At 38.9% G+C, this 24918-nt stretch overlaps 2 protein-coding genes across 3 annotated transcripts; one reads left to right on the forward strand and one right to left on the reverse strand.

Moving 5' to 3' along the window:
* Nucleotides 1-1584: 1584 nt before the first annotated feature.
* rad54l2 (RAD54 like 2) lies at nt 1585-17774 on the forward strand. 2 transcript variants are annotated; one of them, XM_067415642.1, is made up of 22 exons: nt 1585-1741; nt 4725-4903; nt 5106-5361; nt 5989-6101; nt 6188-6301; nt 7279-7514; nt 7614-7796; nt 7899-8032; nt 8494-8690; nt 8776-9118; nt 9327-9504; nt 9584-9802; nt 10876-10994; nt 11155-11264; nt 11628-11727; nt 11814-12019; nt 12098-12273; nt 14147-14343; nt 14434-14612; nt 14694-14783; nt 14876-14965; nt 15317-17774. In XM_067415642.1, exons 2-22 carry the CDS (start codon nt 4777-4779, stop codon nt 16267-16269), a joined length of 4320 nt encoding a protein of 1439 aa, XP_067271743.1. In that variant the 5' UTR covers nt 1585-1741; nt 4725-4776; the 3' UTR covers nt 16270-17774. The 2 variants fall into 2 exon arrangements, with proteins under 2 accessions (XP_067271743.1, XP_067271744.1); XM_067415643.1 differs by lacking the exon at nt 1585-1741 and adding an exon at nt 1864-1998.
* A 3942-nt stretch (nt 17775-21716) lies between these two features.
* cyb561d2 (cytochrome b561 family, member D2) lies at nt 21717-23767 on the reverse strand. Its single transcript, XM_067415646.1, has 3 exons — nt 23494-23767; nt 22719-22756; nt 21717-22610 (listed from the first exon to the last, which is right to left on the reverse strand). Exons 1-3 carry the CDS (start codon nt 23618-23620, stop codon nt 22107-22109), a joined length of 669 nt encoding a protein of 222 aa, XP_067271747.1. The 5' UTR covers nt 23621-23767; the 3' UTR covers nt 21717-22106.
* Nucleotides 23768-24918: the final 1151 nt, after the last annotated feature.

The following is a 24918-nucleotide window of genomic DNA, read 5'->3' on the forward strand; positions in this document are numbered from 1 at the left end:
TTTATTTATTAGTTTATTTTATCTTTATTTTTTTGGTGTACCTGTAGCTATGTGATTTTCATATCTCGAACTAAACCTTTCGTGTGGGATATTATTTATTCTTTAAAGGTTACATAATTATTTGTTTAAATGCATTTCATCAGAGATACTTCAACAAGTAATTTGTAGTGCTGAACGATTCTGGTGTATAATGGCCAAGGAAAATTCAGTTTGGGGCATTTAATAATAATAATGTTTATTATTTAGTCTTTCTTTTTTTACTCATTTAAAAAATAAATAATCTAGTGGGATTATTTCTTGAGATTTGCGTCAAGAGAATTGCTGTTTCATAACATGCCATAAACGCTACGTAATTACATATATAAAGTTACATAACATAACACTTTAAAAATATTAAATATATCTTATTGTTTTACACAAAATATTATATTTCCCGTGCATTATAAACAATACTGTTAGATTATTTAAAATAATAATACATTATTTAAAATATAAAAAATATTACAAAAATATGTCCGAAATTGCAAAAAAAATTCAATAAGTAAAGAAAATAGAGAGGAATATGATTAATTATAAATATCAAAATAATACTATATAATGATACAGGTTAAAATGCAAAAATACAATATGAAAAAAAATGATAAATTACAAAATAGTATGTATAATAATACAGGGTAAATTGCAATATATGTATATTAAGGAAAAAAAGAAAAATATATATGATATAGCCTATTATATAACATATTATTACATGATATATTATTTTATAATTATATAATATTATTTTATTGCATGTATTATTATAACATGATATTATAACAAGCTTAAGTATAAACTCTTCAATATTGATTATTTTACACAATTTACACAACCTTTTCTAGAACATGCTGTTTAATAGCTATAAAATACTTCCTACTTATATAATAAATTATATAACATGCACATACAATATATCATGATATATAACTTATTTATTGCAATGAAATGTTTTACATGTATATTAACATTTTAAATGATATTTCAATACAATATTTTAAATACAAAAAAAGTTAGCTAACAAATATAAATTGCAAAAAAATATATAGTATTTGTAATGATGCATGCCTTGTCATTAAAAGTCATCTAGCTTGAATATGACTGGCATTTACACAACCTTTCTGTAAACATTGCTGTTTTATAATATAGAAAACAGCCTGTCATGAAATGCTTGCATATTATATAACTTATTATATAATAAGCATCATTACATAGCCTATACAATGTCATGCTGTATATAACATATACGGTTTTATATATAAGCAATAATGTAATACAGTATTTAAAACATCAAAATGTGTGCATGTTTTATATATTATAAATATGCATGCCAAAAAGACAAATGAATGTACAGGCTTCCCATGTCATTGATTGTAAAACAGTGACTGACAGGCTCGTCTTAAACTTCCTTTTGTAAGTCATCCGTCTGGATTATTCTAAGCATTTACACAACACCCCACCTTGTTGTATTTACTTTTATGCAACCCTCTAAGTGATTATGAAACACTCAATGACATTCAGCCCCCCGGACCGTATGAAGAGCGGAACCATTAGACTCCGTCTGTGCGCCTCGACGGGCGTTTGAGGTCGGTGCTCGTGCACAATTGATAGTTAAAATAAAAGAATCAGTGAGCATTACAAAAAATTATATTAACACTTTAATGAATCACAGCACAACCGCGGGCTCCTAAAAGGGTGTAAAAAGGTAAGACATCGATTTAACACAGCACACGCATGTTTAATTGGCGATAATGTGTTTTAGTAGTTATATTTGAGCAGAGTTAGCGCGGAAGCTAACGTCAACAAAAGAGAGCATCGCGCGCTCGTGCTAACGCGCTAACAGCTAGCGGGCTCGTCGGGCTTGATATAATGTTGTGTTTTACGCAGAACGCATATAATACAACACAAAACAGATATATGTGTTAGTCCAAATTGGTTTTCCGCTCATATTGTGGATGTTAGGTGAGTTTTCAGGTTGGTTGTTCTTCTGTTTGCGGCGCTGCTGGTCACCAAGTACAGTTATGTAAATGTGCCTCATTCACTTCAATCCAAGAAAAAGGGCTTTGAAACACTTTTGTAATATATACTTTATCAAAATAGGTTAATATACACCTATTGTAATGACATGACGTGGTTTTGTGGTTTTATATGATGACAGCGGGTTGTGTCAAGCGCAGGTGCAGAATAATCTTCATCGGCTTCAGTTTCATTTTAAACTGTCAATCTCATAATGGAAAGAAAGATGATTGATTTAAGCGCTATTTAATCAAACATGTGTTTTTAAATATAAATTAGATATTAGAGAGAGGCGAGGTCAGTGGATCTGTAATGGTGGGCTTTGTGTGTAATTAGATGTGTATATATATATATATATATATATATATATATATATATATATATATATATATATAGGGAAACAAATCTGATTAATACTCGACTGAATAGATCTGAACGGCTTCCAGCTGAATTTAACATGTGGTTTCACTGAAATTCATTGCTAATGTTTTGTTGGACCAGCTGTAAACAGTGCAGAGATTGACCTTAAAGGACCAGTTTAGTTCACCAAAAAAAAAAGACAGATCTTTTATCTTCAAGTATTCTTCCTTATGATATTTTGCAAACAGTATGACACTGCCTTCTGTGGAGCACAAATTAAGATGTTTTGCAGGGGGGGAAGAAAAAAATGCATGCAAATATTTCTTAAATGTATACATAAATGTATTTGTATTTATACATAATTATACACAGTACACCCACATATTATGTAAACATAAACTATCATTGTGGGTGCGATTAATTGTTTGACAGATCTAAAAAAATCTGTTTGTGCGTCATACTGTTTGGAAAATGTCATATAAAATAACAGATCACTTGCACTTTAGCCTGTATTTTAAATAGTATATTTTGTAATTCAATTTTTTTTTTTATTGTATACTAGAGTGTGACTTGGAGACTGAAAACATGACCATATATAATCAAAAATGTATCAATACTTATATTTTATTGTATAATAAAGTGCTATAAAAATCACACATAAAACGTACCATAAATATTAGTCTCTCAATGACTGAGGACTTGAGTCGTCTAGGCCGCTTTATGATGCTTTCAATTCATGGTGCTTTTGTCAGTTTTGATGCTTCAGTTTATAGACAAAAGTACCTGGGACAATATTCATAATCTTCCTTTTGGTTTTCACTGAAGGAAAACCGAAGTCATACAGTTTATAACGAGAGCTGGAGCTTGTGCTTTTCTTAAAGAAGACGCTCTGTGCGTCCGGAGGTGCAGGTTGTTGTGGAACAGGCTGTGCTTGAGCTGTACGCTGTGTGAATGTGTCAGTGTGTCACGGGCAGCGTGGCCTACATTCACACCGCTCCCTGGCTGGGAAACGCAGCCTTCTCTTACATAACCCTTCTTATGTAAGCGGGCCTGAGTCTCTTGCTCCCTTCTGTTTTTTTTTCTCCTTCTAGGTCTTTCTGTTTCTTCTCTCAACACTTTTTTTTTTTTTGATTGGAGTTCTTTGGTTGCTCTTTGTTCTCCTGTCCCCGAACTGCTGCCTTTTTGTTGTTGCTGCTGTTGAAAAACCAAAAAAGTAGTTTTAGATTTTACTCAGATTTTTGTTTCCAGCTGAGTTTAAAAGTGAATTACACAAACCCTGAATTTTGTGGGCATTCATTTACTAAGTTAGTTGAAAAGGAAGCAACAAGTGTCTTGTTTTTTTTCAACAAAGGTTGATGATAAAGAAATCCACAAGGTCGGGCCAGGTCTGCATTGCTACTGACTCTTTTTTTCTGTACATTCATTGGTCTAATTTGTGTGGGGTTTTTTTAATGCCTAAAAATGTCTGACTCATTCTGTTTTTTGTTGTTGTTGGACGTTTTCATAATGCTGTAGTTTGCATAGATTATTGTGCAAGAATGACTTGTAGTAGTCTTGAAAGCATCAGTTAATATTTTAAATGCTAATTTTTCCAGTATGTTTATTATTTTAGTTTTTAGAATTACTTCATAGCTGTATAATTTCTAGCTTGTTGCAAATTTTCTTTATTAAAGAAATAAATAATACTTATGCCGAACAGAACAATGTTGTGAAGAAAACTGATATTTAATTAACCATAAATACATTTAGTATAAAAATACATTGCTAAAAATTAATTGATTTGTACCCAGCTGCAATACAGTTTTTTCTTAATTTAATCAGAAAACAAAGACTGAATTAAAAATGGTAAGTTACTATCATTTTTTTGACAAGACTTGTTAAAAAAATGGAAAATATACACAACAGGAGCCTTTCTATTATTTTCAAGGCTGCATTTATTTAATCAAAAAACATAGTACAAACAGTAATATTGTGAAATAATATAATTTGTCTTTGTCTATATATTTGAAAATGTAATTTATTTCTGTGATGGTAAAGCTGATTTAGCATCATTCCTCCAGTCTTAGTCACATGATCCTTTAAAAATCATTCTCATTTGATGATTTGATGCTCAATTATTATCTGATTCTGATTATTGACAATGTTAACATTTTAATGCAGGATTATTTGATAAATGGAAAGTTCAAAATAACTGCACTGATCAATCTAATGCGTCCTTACTGAATATAAAAGTATACATTTTTCTCTTGGGGAAAAACAGCTACATTACTCAAACTTTTGAACTAATGATTTCCTACGTGTTTGTTGTTCAGGTGGTCTGAATGAAGATGTGTAAGTAATGCTCTTGGAGACCCAGGGGACGCCATGTCAGAAGAGGCGATCTCAGGGAGCGACCTGGAGCCCAGCCTTAACAGCGAGGAGGAAGAGGAGATGGAGGAGGAGGAGGAGGAGGATGGAGAGAACGATGGGGATGATGAGGAAGATGCAGGCGGTGAGCATCCTTTCAATTCACACCCACTTTTTAACCATTATTTTATCATGCAAATACATTTGAGTTTGAACTTGCATTGATTAATGCTTTAGATGGGGTTAAAAGGCATCAGGCTTCTGTCTGGCAACATTATCGCTAATGTGTGCGTTTGGCTCTCTGTCTGCAAATGAATTATTGATCACTTGGTGTTTTCTCTCAACAGACCAGCTCGAGAGCCTGGAGGCCGAGGATCAAAGAGATCCGACCAGCCCGGCACCTACCTCACATTTGTCTAGAGACTCCAGCCCTGACGGCTTGTCCCGGCCGCCCTCCCAACCCTCGTCCACCTCACGGACGTCGTCACGGCCTGGCTCTCCGGCCCCATCCAGCCCGGACAGCCGCAGCAACACGTCTGCCAACAGCAACACCAAGAAGATGTCCAAAACCTCTAAACCTGCTCACTTGAGGAGGAACATCCGGTATTGAGCTTGATTTAACAATTGAGTGCATTGGGTCCCGCCTACTTTTTTTTGTTGTGCTTTTGGTTCCGGAAATTGTTTTTTTTTTCTCCATTCATTCTTCCCATACATTAATAAATAAAGGTTTCACACAGATGCCATAGAAGAACCATTTTTGGTTCCTTTTGTTTCCCCAAAGAACTTGTCAGTGAACGGTTCTTAAAAGAAACATATTTTTTATTTTCTTGCCATTATTGGTGGAATAATGTTTTTTGTTGCAAATCTGCTGTTCAACAATTATTTTAGAAAATATGTTGAAATAATGCAAGCTGATGGCCTCAATAAAAGCATAAGCCATCAATTAACAACCTCACAGCTCAGTTACTGTTAAATCAATTTCAAGTTTTCACTTCCGCAACCCAACTGTTGCACTATTAAATCCTGTTTAAGCATCACACGATAAGCATCACGCACACAGGAAATGTTGTCTATCTAGTTTTCTATTTTGGTCATATTCTGGAAGGATTCGCCCACACAGAAAATCTCATTGGCCACAAACCCCATCCTGCGTGTTTGTTGATCACTTTACACTTACAATTACAATCATTTATCTTCCTGCTAATTGCATCTCTCTTCTTCGGCTTGCAGGAAGCTCCTTACGGAGCACCAGCTGGAAGCGGGAACCAAAGCCGCCCAGCAGGAGGAGCTTGAGAGACGGCGGCGTCTCGAACAGCAGCGGAAAGACCGCCCACTTCACGCAGGTGAGACTCGACTTGTTCCGCTCCTCCTCCTTAACTGTTTGGAATGTAATTAATGAATTAGTTGTAATTAATGTCTCTGCTGTCAGATCTGTCCACTGCAGTGCCGGGTCTCAAACAGGAAGTGATCTGTCTGGACAGCAGTGGAGATGAGGAAGAGGCTAAAGAAGCTCCGCCCCCTCAGCTACCTACCCACAGAGATGGTAATCTCAACATAAACACCCTGTAATTTAAAACCATATTTTTATTTATATAAATTACCACATTATTATTAATTTATTTACATGCATTTGTGAATGTTTATATGAGATATATAAATATATATAGAAAATCTTGAAATATTTTTTTAACCTTACCTTTTTGTATTATTAAACATTTATTATTTACTTCTTATTATAATGATATATTGCTTACATTATATACAAAAAAAATTCATGAAAAGGAATAGTATGCTTATTATTAAATATGTATTATAAACATTTATATATATTATTCTTTTTTTTTAAATATATTTATTATAACTATATTTTATAATAAATAATAATTATAGCAATAATAAATATGAACAAATGCTATCAAACAATTAATTGCGACCAAAATAATCATTCATGTGTATATTAATTAAATATTTGCTTGTATATACTGTATGTATATTTACATAGTTTAGATATATATATATATATATAAAATTCTTAAATGTATACATGTGTATGTATTTATATATACGTAATAATTATACACAGTACATTCACATATTATGTGTAATAATAAAAGTAACTATTTAAATATAAGTAATAAAATATTTGAAAAAGTCAGTTATAATATATATGTTTAGTATATAATTTTTAATAATGTGTTGCTTGCGTTATATACACAGTATTTTTGTTTTTTTATACTTCTTTGAATAATTTATAATAATAGCAATAATATACAAGTAAATGTTTCATATATAACATGTAGTACATTTAGTTTAATTATAATTGTGTTAGTAAATTAAAACATTATATATATATATATATATATATATATATATATATATATATATATATATATATATATATATATATATATATATATAAAATGTGTGTATATGTATGAGAGAGAGAGAGAGTATTATGTGCATAATTCTTTTGTTTTATATATGTACGTATTCAGGTATCTTGATGGTCTTTTGTTCCAGATGTGATTGAGTTGAGTTCAGGTGATGAAGATGCCATGCGGATTAGCAGTGAGGAGGACAACAATGAAGATCGCTCAGTCACTCCAGGTGCAGAGGAGAGTAGCGGGTCTCATGTAAACGACGCCCTCAATCTACCAGATGCCCAGGGAAGGGTGCTGGTCAATATCAACCACCCTGGAGAAGAGGAGGACCTGTTCCTCGCCCCCCAGCTTGCAAGCGCTGTTAAACCACACCAGGTACACACATTTTTGCCATTTAATTAAGATTTGTCTAGTAATTTTCCATTTTACTTAGACATTGAAACCATTTTCAATTTCCCTTCTTTTCTCTCTCAGATCGGTGGCATTCGTTTTCTGTATGATAACCTGGTGGAGTCTCTCGAGCGTTATAAGAGCAGCAGTGGCTTCGGCTGTATTCTGGCTCACAGTATGGGCCTGGGCAAAACCCTACAGGTCATCTCCTTTATCGACGTCCTGCTGCGGCACACTGGAGCAAAAACTGTCCTCGCCATTGTACCTGTGAGTGTCCGAGAGCCAAAGACTACCTGGCATTGTCAGTGAGGGGTTAGATTAATACTTCTGTTGGAGAGTTTTGTTTCTCATGTATCCTCTCTTCTCCAGGTGAATACACTACAGAACTGGCTGGCTGAGTTTAATCTCTGGCTGCCTGCTGCTGAGTCCCTTCCCCCCGACACAGATCCAGCCCAGGTTTTACCTCGAACCTTTAAGGTTCACATCCTCAATGATGAGCACAAGTATGAACGTCACACCCGCTCTTATTCTGCACTCCAATACATTACTATAGGCTGGATCCCAAATGGCACCCTAAACCCTTACGGTCTTCCATCTGAATCCGCACTTTTGTGACTTAAAGCCGCTTTGACTGCCGGGTAAAGTCCTCTGCATAGCTCGCAAACCTTGTGGGCACCCTTTTAAAACCTAAAATGATGAATGGAACACCCTACGGTCTCATGGACTTAATGGACACGTGCACACAGCAGCATTGAAGTGTGCCATTTGGGATCCAGCCATTGTGAACCAAAGAAAGGGTGAATCTCACAAAAAACATGTTATTTTAATGATTATTAAATAAATTTCGATCCTATTCTCAACAATAAAGAACACACATACTGATCAAATGTATTGTTGAATGCACAGCAAGTTGCTTTTAGCATCTTTGGCCAAAACGCTCATTTATTTCTTTCATCTGGACCAGAACCACAGTGGCCCGGGCCAAGGTGGTGGAGGACTGGACTCGTGGCGGTGGGGTGCTGCTAATGGGCTATGAGATGTACCGCCTGCTGTCTCTCAAAAAGAGCTTTGTGACCGGCCGCAAGAGGAAGTCCAAGAAACCTGCAGGTCCTGTAATTATAGACCTGGACGAGGAGGACCGCCAGCAGGAGCTCATGAAAGGTCTGTTGAGGTTTTGTGAGTAGAAAATGCATCTACGCTGACTGTGGTCTATAACAAATGTTTGTGTCTCATCTGCGATCTTCAGGGATTGAAAGGGCGCTTGCGCGGCCCGGTCCGGATGTCGTCATTTGTGACGAGGGCCACCGTATTAAAAACTGCCACGCCAGCACCTCCCAGGCCCTGAAGAACATCCGGTCACGACGGCGGGTGGTTCTGACCGGATACCCGCTGCAAAACAACCTGATCGAGTACTGGTGCATGGTGGATTTCGTCCGGCCCGATTTCCTCGGTACAAGGCAGGAGTTTAGTAACATGTTCGAGAGGCCGATTCTGAACGGTCAGTGTATAGACAGCACACCACAGGACGTCCAGCTCATGAGATACAGGAGTCATGTCCTGCACAGTCTGCTGGAGGGCTTCGTGCAGAGGTGAGATGTTGTTAGTGCTGGGTAAACAATGAATCTCATCCAAAATAAGTGTTTACATAATGTGTGTGTGTATTGTGTATAATTATGTAAATCTAAATACACACTCCTTCATGTATATATTTAAGAAATGGGCTCACAGGCTAATAGGCTCTGATTCGAAAACGAGTTTGAGTTGGAAATTAAGCTAAACTGTTTTCTTTCTTCCCAGGCGAGGTCACGATGTACTCCGAACGCAGCTGCCACCGAAAGAGGAGCATGTGATTCTGGTACGACTATCTCGCCTGCAGAGGGCGCTCTATACAGAGTTCATGAACCGCTTCAGGGAGGCCGGAAACACAGGATGGCTCGGACTCAACCCGCTTAAAGCTTTCTGTGTTTGCTGCAAGGTGCGGAGACCCCAAACACACCATCTGTTGTTATATAGTGATCGACGTGCTCACATCTTGTGTTTTGTGTGTCCTGTAGATCTGGAATCATCCGGATGTATTGTACGAAGCTCTGCAGAAGGAAAATCTGGCCAATGAGCAGGATCTTGACCTGGATGACCTCAACTCCACCAGCGGGACCCGCTGCTCCGCACCAGGATTAAAGGGCAAGTCGTCCGACCCTGCCAACAGCAAGATGGCCATGGGACCCCTGAACCCTTTACAGGAGAAGGCCAACCAAGTCATCACATATGAATGGGTAAAACCTTCAACTTGCAATGTGTTTATTTTTGTGGGAACACAATTAATAGAAATAAAACTAAATTGCAATTTATCAAATTGCAAAGGCTGTGATTTAATTAAATAAATATATATGCAACATGTTTCTGATGGTAAACTTTTTGTTAAATTAAAAAAAATACGATTATTACGATTATTAGAATATTAGTTTTCTGAAATGCATAATATAATATACACACTGACCAGGCATCACATTATGACCACTGACAGGTGAAGTGAATAACACTGATTATCTCTTCATCACGGCACATGTTAGAGGGTGGGCTATATTAGGGAGAAATTAACATTTTGTCCTCAAAGTTGAAAAAAGGGGAAGTAAGGGTTTGAGCGAGCTTGACGAGGGTCAAATTGCTAGACGACTGTGTCAGAATATCTCCAAAACTGCAGCTCTTGTGTGGTGTTCTGCAAGGGTTAGTACCTATCAAAAGTGGTCCAAGGAAGGAACAGTGGTGAATCAACGACAGGGTCATAGGCGGCCAAGGCTCATTGATGCACGTGTGGAACGAAGGCTGGCCCGTGTGGTCTGATCAAACAGACGAGCTACTGTACCTCAAACTGCTCAAGAAGTAATAATGTTTTTGATAGAAAGGTGTCAGAATACAGTGCATCGCCGTTTGTTGCATATAGGGCTGCAAAAGGGGGACCAACACATTATTAGGAAGGTGGTCATAATGTTGTGTCTGGTCGGTGTGTGTCACATTTTTCGGGCCAAATTGTACAGCTCTACAAACAAGCACAGCAAACCTGTTTTTCATCACTAATTTTAAATCACAATTTATTTTAAATCAGAAAAATTACAATTACATTTCCCCCAAAATCTTACTTTATTTAGTTTTCATGGCCATTTTACATCCTGTCTTTTTCTACCTTTTAAGTCTTCATGTAAATGTTGTGATTGCTCATTGTCTTTGCATGTGAAATGCGAATAATGCTGCTGTGAAAAGCTTTTGAATAGATTAGAATAGAACAGTTGATATGTAAATGTTAATGAGCTCATGGATATGATGTAATTTCGGAATCTATTTGTTTTAGGCAAAAGAGATCATGACCAACTACCAGACGGGTGTTCTGGAGAACTCGGCCAAGATGGTTCTGCTATTCCACCTGATTGATGACAGCGTCAGCCGAGGAGATAAAATACTGGTATTCAGGTGGGAAATTTGTTTGCATTTTCCATGTGTGACACTATACAGATGTTTGCCTTTTTATCTGGAATCTGTTCTTCAGCATCCTGAACTGTCAGTCCTGCTGTTGTTTCACGCTTACGTCAACGCCTACACTGGCTCATTTATCTGTGTGTGATTCTTACAGTCAGAGTTTATCAACGCTCACAGTTATCGAAGATTTCCTGAGTCGGAGGCCCATGCCAATCCAAACCGAAACGGGGATGCACAACTGGGTCCGGAACATCAATTACTACAGTGAGTTGTCAAACGTTATATATATTTTAAAAAACTATAATAGTATGTCATTGATATTAAAATAATAATCTGTAAAATGTGTTTAAGATAATATACAGTTTAAAGAATTTTATAAAGCGTGTTTAAATTATAATGTTTAATATCGGATCAATATTAATACAATTATTATTAACAATTGAAATATTTTAGCAATGCATTTCAATAATTTTTGTATTTGTACTTTTGTATATTCCCAGCCTTGTTTTAATTTCTGCGTCCTGTAAACTTTAACTGTAAACTGTGTCAACTTTGCCTAAGGTTTGTCATGTTTTAGATTGTGTGTGTGTTCTTCATAAATTCACCTTGTTTATGTCTCCTGTGCAGGGCTGGATGGGAGCACATCAGCTTCAGAGAGAGAGAGACTCATCAACCAGTTCAACGACCCTGCGAACAACCAAGCCTGGGTCTTCCTGCTGTCCACCAGGTGAAGAACTCGCACATTTCTCAGCATGTTAAAAAATGTCACAAATACTGATGAGGTCTGGACTAACAGGCTGCTTTTATTTACAGGGCTGGCTGTTTGGGGGTGAATCTGATTGGTGCGAATCGTGTGGTGGTTTTCGACGCTTCTTGGAACCCTTGTCACGACGCTCAGGCCGTCTGCCGTGTGTATCGCTACGGCCAGCACAAGCCTTGCCACATCTACAGACTGGTGTGTGACTTCACACTGGAGAAGAAGATCTACGATCGGCAGGTGTCCAAGCAGGGCATGTCTGGTAAGAGAGGACCGGAAGGTGTGTTTTGTTCCACTTTTTTGAGCAGTTCTGACGTTTATGATTGTTTGTGTTGGTCAGATCGAGTAGTGGACGATTTGAACCCTGTCCTCACCTTCACGCGGAAGGAAGTGGAGTCGCTGTTGCACTTTGTAGAGGAGGAGCCTGATACCAGCCAGTCAGAGCTGGTCCCTAGTGAGGAGATGGAAATCGTAATTAAACAAGCCTGTCTGTTTTACCCAAACCTCTTAACCAAGGTAATTTTTCAGTCCGCTTTCCACGCCAGTAACTAGTTTTAAAATGTGCCTATTCCAAAATATAACATAACATAACTGTGAAAGTAAAGCTCATGAATGTTAATTTGACTGTTGCTTTGTAACGTCCAGTCATATGACATGATTTCTATCTGTATTTTACACCCAGCTGTTGCAAAGTTCTAAATCTTACAGTGGTGAAGGTTTAGCTCATGAATATTAATTAGGAATTTAGAATGTGCTTGCGTTTTTTTTTGTAACCTTCTTCAAAACGTCCAGTCACAATCTTATTTTAAAGGGATAGTTCACTTTAGAATGAAAATTCTGTAATCCTTTACTGTCCATCAAGTTGTTTTAAACCTGCATGAATTTCTTTCTTCAGCTGAACACATGGGAAGATATTTTGATGAATGTCAGAAACCTAACAGTTAACTGGAGCCATTGACTTCCATAGTATTTTTTTTTTCCTACTATGGAAGTCAATTAGCCTAGAAATCTAGACGCACCCTAGCGGCAGCAAATTTAATTTGCCCGCAAGTGTGGTCTAGCAACTCTCAATTCCTATCTGAGCTGTATTCCTCAGAATCTGGACAGCCCAATCACATCGTGTAGGCTATAGAGTCGGCGGGCGGGGCCATAATGACGACGGCCGAGTTGCGTTTGCGTGCTTCTAGTAAACACAGAAACTGGCGAACGGTGGTCTTTCAAATCAGCTTTGACCACGACTCTGGAAGACTTGGAGTTAAGCTTTTCTCTGAGAAAAGAACAAAGAACGGCACTGAAGTCATTCTTAAAAGGGAAGATGTGTTCGGAGTTTAGCCGACCGGATACGGCGAATGTTTAATCAGTCATCGAGCTCCGCTTCACCGTCGTTGCTCCGGTTGGTATAGCGCTATCCTATCGCGTGCAGAGGGAGTTTGAAAGACAACCGTTTATCCCGCCCCTCTGATTGAGCTCTGTCTATGGTGAGTTTCCAGACCAAACATCTTGATGTGGGTCTGGCTTGTCAGGCTAGAAGTCAATGGCTCCAGTTAACTGTTTGGTTACTGACATTCTTCAAAATATCTTCCCTTGTGTTCAGCTGAAGAAAGAAATTCATACAGGTTTAAAACAACTTGAGGGACAGTAAAAGATGACAGAATTTTCATTTTAAAGTGAACTATCCCTTTAATCTGCAAACGTGAATGTGAGCTTTTGCTAGAAAAAATGTAGTCATCCACTAGAGGGTGCAATTTGACTATATTCTCCCAGCTAAACATTGACTACGGTTATGGCAAATTAACAACAAAATGGACAGGTGATATGAGTGAAATTAGATAAACGCACGTGTCCTAAAAGGTTGAAACCCCCTGGTTTAAGCTTTGGTTCTTTATAACCTTTCTGGAGTGTCCAGTGACATTATCCTATTTTAATCTGCATGGTCTAAGCTTTTCCTAAAAGGTGCATGTCCTAAAAGGTTGAAACTCCTGGGTCTAAGCTTTGCTCATGAATATTAACTAGCTTTTGCATTTGCTTCTTTATAACCTTCCTGGATAATCCAGTCACAAGTGTATTTTAATCTGCAAACCTTTATCAATTTAAACATCGTAGATCCTACTATATTCTAAGCTTGTCCTAAAAGGTTAAAAAAAAAAAACCTGGTCTAAGCTTTGGTCATGAATATTAATTGGCTTGGCTTCATAACTTTCCTGGAGAATCCAGTCACATAAGATAATTTTCATCTGGATTTCACACCGGCAAACATTAAGAGATTTAAGTATTTTCGAAACAATTTTTAAGGCTTAGCTCCTGAATATGTATTTTATTCTGCTGATGTTCCTTCCTTTGTCCTTCAGTCACCTTTCCTATACTAATATCTCTCTGTTTTCCACACCAGCAACCCTTCCACCACGAGTCTCTCCTGATGGACCGCAAGGACTTGAAATTGACCAAAGCAGAAAAGAGAGCAGCCAAGAAAAGCTATGAAGATGAGAAGCGGGCGTCTGTGCCATATCAACGGCCCTCCTACGCACATTACTACCCAGCTAGTGACCAGAGACTCACCAATATCCCTGCCTTCAGCCAGAGGAACTGGTGGGTCCAAAACGGGAACACCACAATGTATTGATGTTTTGTTTGAGTCTTAAATGTATTTGCTTATCCAAACAATCTTTTTTTTTTCAGGCGGCCACCCCCTCATTTAGAAGAGAAACCAGTTGCGAGCGTAAGGCCAGTTCAGTCCACGCCCATTCCCATGATGCCCCGACAAGTATCCATGGGCATCCCCAGTTCAAGCGCGGGATTCCCCGTCAACTACCTGCAAAAGGCCGGCGTTTATGTACAGCGTGTCGTCACCACCACTGGTACATAACTTTCACTTGCAGTGCGCACTGCGTTTGAAGTCTCTGTTAGTTTCTTCATTGATTCATGGCTGTGTTTTTTAGATATTGTGATCCCTGGGTCAAACAGCAGCACAGATGTCCAAGCCCGAATTGGTGCAGGGGAGAGTATTCACGTTATCCGAGGATCCAAAGGTATCTCAGTTTTAGAAAACAGTTGAGAGTGTTTACTATACTGTACTGTGGGTAAGGTTTATTTGCTTCATATTCTGTCATTGGCGCTGCAGGCACATACATTAGGACCAATGATGGCAGGATATTTGCCATCCGCTCTGGAAAGCCAAGACCACCTGAAGGAGGAGCCACAGCTTCAAGAGGTGTACTATTTTACTCATTTGTCCTTTCCCTGGTGTAACCTTGAGCATGAATACCCCATTTTATAGTCCAGTGTGGGATATTCTTACTTTTACATCTTGCTTCCAAACTTACTTGAAACATAGAAACAAAATTACATATTTTCCCTCCCACACCGCACCAAGTAATTGTCCCATGCCTCATTCAATTGCATGGGGTTCCCTCTGGTGTACAGACCTCTACCTTGATCAAAGACACATTTGTCAATAGATCCAAACTTTACTGGGTATTGAACCTATGATCTTTTGTTGACCATCCCAGACCCATTAGCTTGCGTCAACGTAAACTAACCAAATCTCTTTTTTTTCTCACAGAGGATTCCGGCCCTAACTTGCATTCTGTCAGTAATGGTCGTGCGTCTCCTCATGAGCCGAAGCGTTTAACCCCCGAGGCTCAGCCTCGCCCTTCGCCCCAAGACAGTCCTGAGCTCCTGCGAGAATTCCACAGCAACAAAGAACCAGTTCCTGCTGTAGAGAACTTGCTGTCTTCGGGAACATCCGAACCCTCGGGAGTGGACAGACCCATCCAGCACCCAGTTCGCTTCCCCGACCAGCACCAGCATCAGCACCGGCAGCTCAGCAATGACATCGCATCATCTATGGACGTTCAAAGTTTGAAGCGGAAGCTTTTGGAAAGTCGGACATCCAAACAGCCTGGTGGCAAACGGACCTCAACGTCAGCCGGTTCACCCGGGAGTTACCCGGGATTTCCTCTAAACAGTGGATTCGGGTTTACACCCATGGGGCTGAACCCTGCCTTGCTAGGTGCCCTGGGTCACATGACTCCACCCTCACTTGGAAGCAGGTCGCACCTCCTACAGCAAGCCGGTCAGGCGCTGGGCGACCTTCATGCAATGTTCCCCACTGAACCGCTCGGACTTGGCCCGTCCAACAGCACTCTTTCCTCGACTTGCTCGACCAACACCACGTCGTCCGCCCACGCTGGAATGCTGGCCTCTTCTTCATCCTCTGTGCCCTGTTCGTCATCGTCCTCCACTTCCTCCTCGCTCCCACCATTCCTGATGAACCCCAGCATGGCAAGCATGCTCTCTAGCTTCCCGGTACCATTTTCCCAGCCGCTGTTCCCAGGATCCCTACACCCTAGAGGCCTGTCCTCTACGCCAACCTCTGCCTCCAACTCCTCCAATTTCCTCTCTTCCTCCGGCCTGCTGGGGGCAGCATTCAGCCGCCCCGACACGCACCCCTCGCTCGCGGAAAACGGCGGGAGCAGCTCGGACGACGATGTCATAGAGGTGATGGGCCAGTGATCGCTGTGATTGGCTGCTTCAGATTCCTTAGTTCCGAACAGAAGAATCCTTTTGGATGGAGCTCAAATTATATAAATCCAAATGCTGAATATGCATGGAGTTAAGAAAGGCGATTATATATTTTTCTTTACCGTTAAGGGACCAGAGCACAGGGCTAACTTTAGCCCTAGTCATATCTCTCTCGCGAGGGCCTGGACACGGACCTGGCGAACTTCCCTCAGAGAGATTATAGAATCAAACTTAAATGTGATTGTCTTTACAGACTGTTTGCATTCATAAGAGATGACTTTAGAGATACTTAGCCGTTTGCTAGACCTTGTAGCATCACTTGGAATGAAAAACAAAAAAAAATATGTGACTTTTTTTTTTATTATTATTATAATTGTAAGTACTACTATTACTTTTGTAAACGGTGGTCCTACATGAATATTCATAGTCGTTTCGACCATTGAAAATCGCAGACTGGGCAATGGGGGGAATTCGTAACAGTCGATTCTACGATTCGTAGAACCACAGAAGCCATGCCTAGCATTAGCACCACCGAGACCTTTTTGCTTTCCTTTAAGAAAAAACAACAACAAGGAAAACCTTAAAAACTCGAATGTATTTTCATGTTAGCCTTTAAAATTTGGTGGAGGGGATGTAAGTTTAGTGCGTTTAGTTCAATATTAGCCTTAAAGCAGACAAATGGATCTGTGTTCTTGTTCAATTGCGTAGCAAACGAATTCATTCGTCGTTATCCACGGGGATCATCTTACGAATGTGTAGACTGTTAAGCGAACCCTACTAGCCGTCATTTTCTAAATTTGCTCTTTGCATCATCTGCGCGGTCATTCAGTTTCATCCGTGTTGGGGCCACAGTCATGACCAAAGTGTTCGTTCGGCTGTTTTGAAAACTCTCGATGTGTTTAACGTTTGTGTTAATGTTGAATTGTATGCGCGCTGGTTGACCTGTGACTGACAAATCCCTCAGCCAATAACACTGTTCATTCTCTGTGCCTATTAGAGCTCTTTATTTTGACTCCTCCCATAATCTGCTTTCTGATTGGCAGATACCCATGTCATGATCTTTGAGTCTGCAGACGCTGTTATATATACAATGGTGTGCATTTGACATGATATCTTTTTTTTGTTATTTGAAACTTTGTTTTGTAACATCTTATGTATGTTGTTTTCTCTTACAACTATGTACAAAATTTACCAGAAATATTTATTTATAATGCTGAAGAGCAATTCATTTTCATTCTTTATTTTTTATTTTTTATACATTTTCAACCTTTTTTTAAGGAGAAAAAAATCCCTCTATTACAGAGAGATGCAGGATTTTTCCCCCCATAGGCGAGTTCAAGACCACGATCTGTGAGCGATTCGGCAGTCGGGACACACAGGATCCCATACAGACGCTGTCCCGGGAGGTGTCCACACGTCATCTCATGATCCCAGCATGGGGAGGAGTAGATTCAAATGACATTGTATTTATTAAACATTGTTTTAACATAAATAAACTCGACTCCTCCTGTATTCAGACGAATGATTCTCACAGCCTCCAGAAATTTCAGCTTCTTTCATAAAAAAAAAAAGTGTAAGTTTGGAAACATTACTGTTTTTTGAAAGAAGTCTCTTATGCTTATCAAATGCCTGAATTTAATCAAAAATACAGGGGGGGAAACGTATTATTGTGAAAAAAAAATACAATTTAAACGATTACAATTGAATTTTCTACTTTAATATACAATAAATATTTATTTCTGCAAAGCTGAATTTTTAGCTTTTTAATTTTTAGATGGAAAAACTTATTTGAAAAATATATAAAAATAATGTTTCCAAACATTTGACTGATGTATATATTTATGTGTATATACACCGATCAGGCATAACATGATGACCACTTTCCTACTATTGAGTTGGTTCCCCATTTTGCTGCCAATAACAGCCCTGACCCATCGAGGCATGGACTCCACTAGACCCCTGAAGGTTTGCTGCTGTATCTGCCACCAAGATAGCAGCAGTCCTGTAAGTTGTGAGGTGGGCTGGATTGGACTAGTTTGTTAGATTGGATTGAGGGAATTTGGAGGCCAAGTCAACACCTCAAATTCGTTGTTGTGCTCATCAAACCTTTTTTGCTTTGTGGCAGGGGACATTATCCTGCTGAGAGAGACCACAGCCACCAGGGAATACCGTTTCTATGAAAGGGTGTAAATGGTGTATGTACGATGCTTAGGCAGGTGGTACATGTCAAAGTAACATCCATATGGATGGCAGGACCCAAGTTTCCCAGCAGAACATTACCTAAAGCATCACTGCCTCCGCCGGCCTGCCTTCTTCCCATAGTGCATCCTGGTGCCATGTGTTCTCCAGGTAAGCAGCACACATGCACCCAGCCATCCATGTTATGTAAAAGAAAACACGATTCATCAGACCAAGCCATCTTCTATTGCTACGTGATCCAGTTCTGACCTTCACATGCTCAAGTTAGCGCATGTTCGTGTTCGCATGTTCACAAGTTAGCGCTTTCGGTGGTGGACGGGTCAGCTTGGGCATATGCAATAACCTGATTAACAATCTGAGTTACAGTAGCTTGTCTGCTTGATCGGACAACACAGGCCAGCCTTTGCATCCAACGTTCATCACAATTTGGTCCTTGACGAACTCGCTGCTTGATGTTCTGCCTATATATATATGAAAATTAACAAAATCTATGAAGCTTGCCACCACTAGAAATTTAAGGACTTATTTATATATTATGTATATAGTTTTCATATATAAAAGTTAAAGAAATGTAGAACTGATCTGGAAAAAAATGTATAGCACAGGAAAATTTGTTCATTTAAATAAAAATATACTTAAAAATTATGTGTATATAATAACATTATTTGATAGTTTGTTATAATAATGTTAATTCAATTTTTCATTCATGAGCTGCAATTATTTGAACATAAGATTTTCTGCATTTTAATGGAAAGAAATGTAAAGGGGTACTTCAGTGCTGGGAAGATGAATCCGTATTTAAACTGGGTCAATAATGTAGTAGAAATTAAATTATTTTTGAATTTGGTGCTTTCTAGACTGAGAAAAGAGAAAATGTATTTTTGTCTCATGGGGATGAAAGAACAATTCCCAGAATGCATTGCTTTGCTGCCTTTTGAGGCCATTCCCAAACACATGGCTACTGAATCACTGGATATCTTTCCCACCGTGTTCATTTTCATAAAATCAGTTAAGTTAAGCCCCTTTCACACTGCGATTCCGGCAAATACACGGATAATGCGACCCGGCATTTGTTCCTACGTACACGTTGCAGCATTAGTTTCGGCTTTTGTTCACACAGAGCTCGTCCCGGGTCGAATCCAGCAATATTACTAGGTCCCCGACCGGGGTCGAATTCAGTAATCAATCCCGGGACGTGGTTGCTTTCACACAGAAGGCGACCCAGCAATGTTCCGGGAATATTGCGGGTCCAACGTGCAGTGTGAAAGGGGCTTTAGAGAACAGACACTACAATTAAAAACTGAATGTGTCTGTTCAATATAATGTGATTTAGCCGCTGAGGGAGTCAAATTACATTCACCATCATGAATGAGCTGAATGAGCTCTCGTGATGAGAGCTGAGGTAAACGCGACAGCACTTGCGGCATAGATTCTCAGCGCGTGTTCAGTCTGGCACGTTTTCAGTTCATGCCTTTGGAAGCTTAAAGGGTCATGAAACCCCCCTGCTGCAGCGGTGTTTTTTCACACCTTCGATTTGAAAAAGCTTGTTAAAAGGGGAGTGGTCGACTGTGAAAAGGTGGGATGGTATTGTGTGGAAAGAGGGAATGTTTGCATAAATAGGGGAGTGTCAGTAGGTGCATTAAGATTAGCGATCCCAACAGCAGCAGTTACAGCGGATCTGAGACATGTTCTTGGTTCACGTTGGCATTGTTTACCACAGAGAGATTAAATGAGGGATGAGTACAGCGAATGAGAGAGCTCTGAGTGGCGTGCAGCAGAGATCGCAAATCATTCAGCTCTTCAAAGTTCAAACCAGCATAATTCAGTGAGAAATGAAAATAAATGTTATTCTGCATGACAAAATATTTTGCAAACGTGATAAAACTATATTTGTCCAAATATGCACGCTGTTTGGCAAGAACAACGCGCCGACGTGATAAGAGAACGTGAACCACCCGCGAATATGCGCTGTGACAGAGATGTGTAATTCTAGATCGGGGTAAAAGCGAAGAGGTTTGAGGCTAGTCTCGACCGCGCATCTGAAGCAGAGCGACGCGCGCTGGGTTGCCGTGACGATCCGCGCTGTCTATCACTCGGCAGCTAAATCTATATTTGTCCAAATATGCAGCACACTGTTTCACTAAGAGCCCGAACACATGCGGTTTAGTGCATGGCTGTGACCACAAATAAAACGGAGAGGACGTGGCTTTTGTTCATTAGCCTACAGATTACAGATTGGTTATTTTGCACTCCTGACATAGATAGTCAACGCTTGCAGGTTCGGCGTGCGATTCCTCAAGTGAATTTTACTTTACCGAGCCTTTGTAGCAAAGGCTTCCACAGACGGCGCCGGTTACAGCTCGCTCGGCGCCCTTATGTTATTTCGTATCAGCACAACGCCTAGCTTTCCTCCGTGACTTTTCCGCACGCTGCTTCCAAAACTTCCCCACCATATCTCTACAATAATGATGGAAGACGAGCCTGACAGAAGTGACTGTCTCATGCATATTAACTAAATTATCTTGTATGCATACTACAGCGCAGGGATTGGACTGAATGAGCTTTATGTCATGAATATATATCGAGAATCACTCGGAGCGGTCGACGTCAGCATGTGCCCAGCAGCCCATACTTGGGCCGAAAAGGCCGTGCCGACGTCAGCATTTGTGACTAAGCTTTTCAAACCGGAAGACAGAAATCGCTCTGAAAAATGCAAAAATAACTATTTTCACATATGCATACCATTAATGAGTACCCTTAGTGTTTTCAATGATGTGCAGCCTATACATATCTGTTTACATCTCAAAAAAAGTGTTTTGGGGTTTCATGACCCTTTAACTTTCGCAGGAATTCATTTGAGAAGTTGAAACACTTACTTTGCTCCATACAGCTCCGTTTACATGAATGCCTGCAGCTGTGAGTGAGATCTCCATCCCCCCATACGCGGGCTGAAAACATGCAGAAATAGCTCCCTCTGCTGGCTGTAGTCATTAGCCTCTGACAAAGAAAATCCTCAGATGACGCAAAATGACGATATTTGCATCATCGGAGGATTTTTTCAATAAATAAAATGCATGAATCACTTTTCTCAGTTGGATATATATTCATTTCCAATATACTCCAGGGTTTCTACTGATACAAAGCCATATGCTAATCGCTAAAGTAACCCTTTAAGTTGCTTACAACATATATTAATACATTTTAATAATTTATATATACGGTAATATTAAAATCGCAAATATAAGTCTTCAATTCAGGTACAGGGGCACAAATGTTTTCTTTCATGATCTGCAAGGGTTTAATTAAAGGCAGACTGGCACTGGTAAATGCAAAAACATTTTGTTCACAAGCATCAAAAGAATTACAAACAATGAAATAAATAATTTTATCCTTGCAATTAAGAAATACCAGTTGCGTTGAGTCATTTCCAAAGATTTTTGCACACAAAAAAACATGACATCAATACAGCTGTAATGTATTCAAGAATATAAAACTGTTATACAAAAATACATTAGTTTTGGTCAATCTATACAGCAATATTAAAAATTACAAGTAGTTCCAAAGCACTCTGTCAACATGTAATGGTTCTGTGTATCAGATTAACCCGTTTAGAAACTCGATTGTGTGTTTCAGTACTGCATTTGTTTCCGGGCCATGTAAGCGTTCGTTACCTGACTCATCACAACCAGTGCGCACAGAACCGGGCAGAGGACGGACAGGTACCACACGTACCCGCTCACGCTGCCGCTGAACCACGACGAACACAGTCCTAGGAACAAGCTGACGCTGCCCAGCAGGTACGTGAGTAGACCGGAGGTGGCATGGTAGCGCTTCAGTTTGGCCAGCGACCAGCCTTTGGCCAGTTTGGGATAGAGGAGCGGAAGCCCTCCGAACGACTGCAGCCCAACGACAGCCACCGTTATCACCCCGACCAACCCGTGCCACGACGTGAAGTGTGGCTTGTTGTTGAGGTTTTTGTTGTAAACGATGGCGCACAGGCCCGCGCTCGCGCAGCACACGCACACACACTGCAGGATCCAGTGCAGGCGCCCTTTGGTCTTGTGCTTCAGCTTCCGGACGGGAGACGAGTAGGGGTTGAACAGTAGAACGGCTTCAGTCATCAAAAAGGAAAACTAGATGGGGGCAAGAAAATCTAAGATAGTATTGTGTGACATAAAAGCAAACTTTAAATTAATTTAAGGGCAAAATTATGAAGGTGTGTGGTTTTGCATTATACTCACAGCTAGAGTCATCAGGAACGGATGCCATGAGAACAGACCTGTGAGCAAACAGAGTGTTAGTTATACCATTATAGTGTTTATTATCAAGAGTATGGGCTTGTTTTTTATTGTTTTGTTTTTTTTACATGTTTTATATTTCTATTTAGCTTATTTCAAACTTTCTAATTAAACTTTACTATATTTATATTTTATTTTAGCTGTTTCAATTACCTAAAAAAAAAGACTTTTTAAGATTTATTTTCCTTAGTCATTATTATAATTGTTAAGTTTATATTTTAGTTATATATTTTAAATGCTCATTACAGGTATTTTTGATCTAAAATATAGTTCAAGCAATTGGAAAATAGCAATATTGTGACATTTCATAATTTTAAAAAACATATATTTTGTATTCAACATTTATTTTATTATTACTAATTGTATTTTATTAAAGTACACACACTTAACAAATGACTATTTTGTGTATACAAATATTACAACATATACTCTATTTTTTATAATTAAAGGATATTTGCACAATGTTATTAATATTTTATCATTCTTTTAAATGAATATAACTTTTGTATATTAATAGAATAACATGTATAGCTATTCCTGTAAGAATTATATGATTTTTTTTAAATATATAAATAAATACTTTGATCAACAGTATATATAAATTTACTACAGTATATATAAATTTACCACAGTAAACACAGTGATCGGTTTCTCTAATCGGTCTGCCAGCTCAGATCACTGTAGTCTGAGTATGTCTGATCGCTGGTGTTTTACTCACTGGATCCAGGTTTGGCCAGGACCGTCATGAAGCCAGTGAACACAGCGCACAGCACATGAGTGGAGACGCCGCACACTGTCCTGCTGTAGCGGTACAGCTTAGGTTCCGACTCGTGATGGACAGTCATATTATAGCCTTCTCTCAAATGTGTTCCATACAGCTCATTTACACACACACAATCAGGGCAGAGAGGCAAAACTAACTCAAACCCATTTGAAATGCTCTCAATCTCAACAACGAACTCTGAATCATTCGGTTTCCGGTGACACACCAACATGTCACAATAAAAGTCCCATTTCTTTTTGAAGCAAAATCGAAACTGATAATGAGAGATATGGCACAAATATACTTATATGCATATATTTTGGAAGCGCAATTCGATCAATTGAAATTAATATTGTTTGCGCCAAAGTCTGTTTTCCTTTTTAAATGATAGACATGACTTTTATTTTGGCAATAATTGTAAATAATTTCTTCCAGATTGCCACTGTTCTAGAAATTCCTTTGCTCATGCTGACGTGGGATTTTGTTTACATGCGTGTCTTTCCGTCTTTTGACCTGCAGGGATCACACTGCAATTTTTTTTTTTTTTTTTTTTTTTTTGCAGATTACACAGATAATTCAATGCTTCACATTCTATAGTTACCTGTGTCAATGTAGAAGTGTATCCATCTTTCTGATTATCTTATTAACAAATATAATGTGCAATATATGTTTTTATTTGAGAGTATAAATTTATTTATTTTAGAGTATATATTTTTATTTTTTAATTATTATTATTTCCTGTCCATACATGGGGTCAATAATGTTTTACCTTTAGGCCTAAGTTTTATTTGCATTTTATTTATCTGAATTTTTTATTTTATTTTAAAGATTTTTTTTTTTCCTTTTCGCGTTTCTATCTTTAAAAGTAGGTTGTATTTTTCAATTTATATTTGGTTAATTCAGGGAAATGTCATGAAATGACGTTGAGTCATTAATTGGGGAATCCGATGACCGTAACAAAATCAGACATTCACAACCAATTACTGTTTATTGTTGTCTACAAGAGCAGGATTCCTGCATGTCCTGTGACCGGCTGGCCCTCATCCAGACTGAACGGAGGACAGAAACCTTCTTATCTCCTCTGGGTCTCCCTAGACCTCCTTCCTGATGATACAAGACATCCGCAATCAGACCAAAGAGAGAGAGAGTTCAATGTTAAATCAAGCTATGGACTTCTGCCAGCTTCTAGTTTGGAGCAAGAACACTAGATTGTCATTGCACTGAAAGGTTTCCATAGAAAGTGAACATGGAACATAGAAGGTACCCTTTTCCTAAGTACATTAAAGGTTATTTATAACACATGTGCATGACTCTGTACAAATACTCTGAAGATTGATCAAATAACGACTTAAATTTCAGTCTGTTCCCCCACACCAAACT

This window comes from Pseudorasbora parva, chromosome 14 (genome assembly GCF_024679245.1).
Source record: "Pseudorasbora parva isolate DD20220531a chromosome 14, ASM2467924v1, whole genome shotgun sequence".
Taxonomy (NCBI): domain Eukaryota; kingdom Metazoa; phylum Chordata; class Actinopteri; order Cypriniformes; family Gobionidae; genus Pseudorasbora; species Pseudorasbora parva.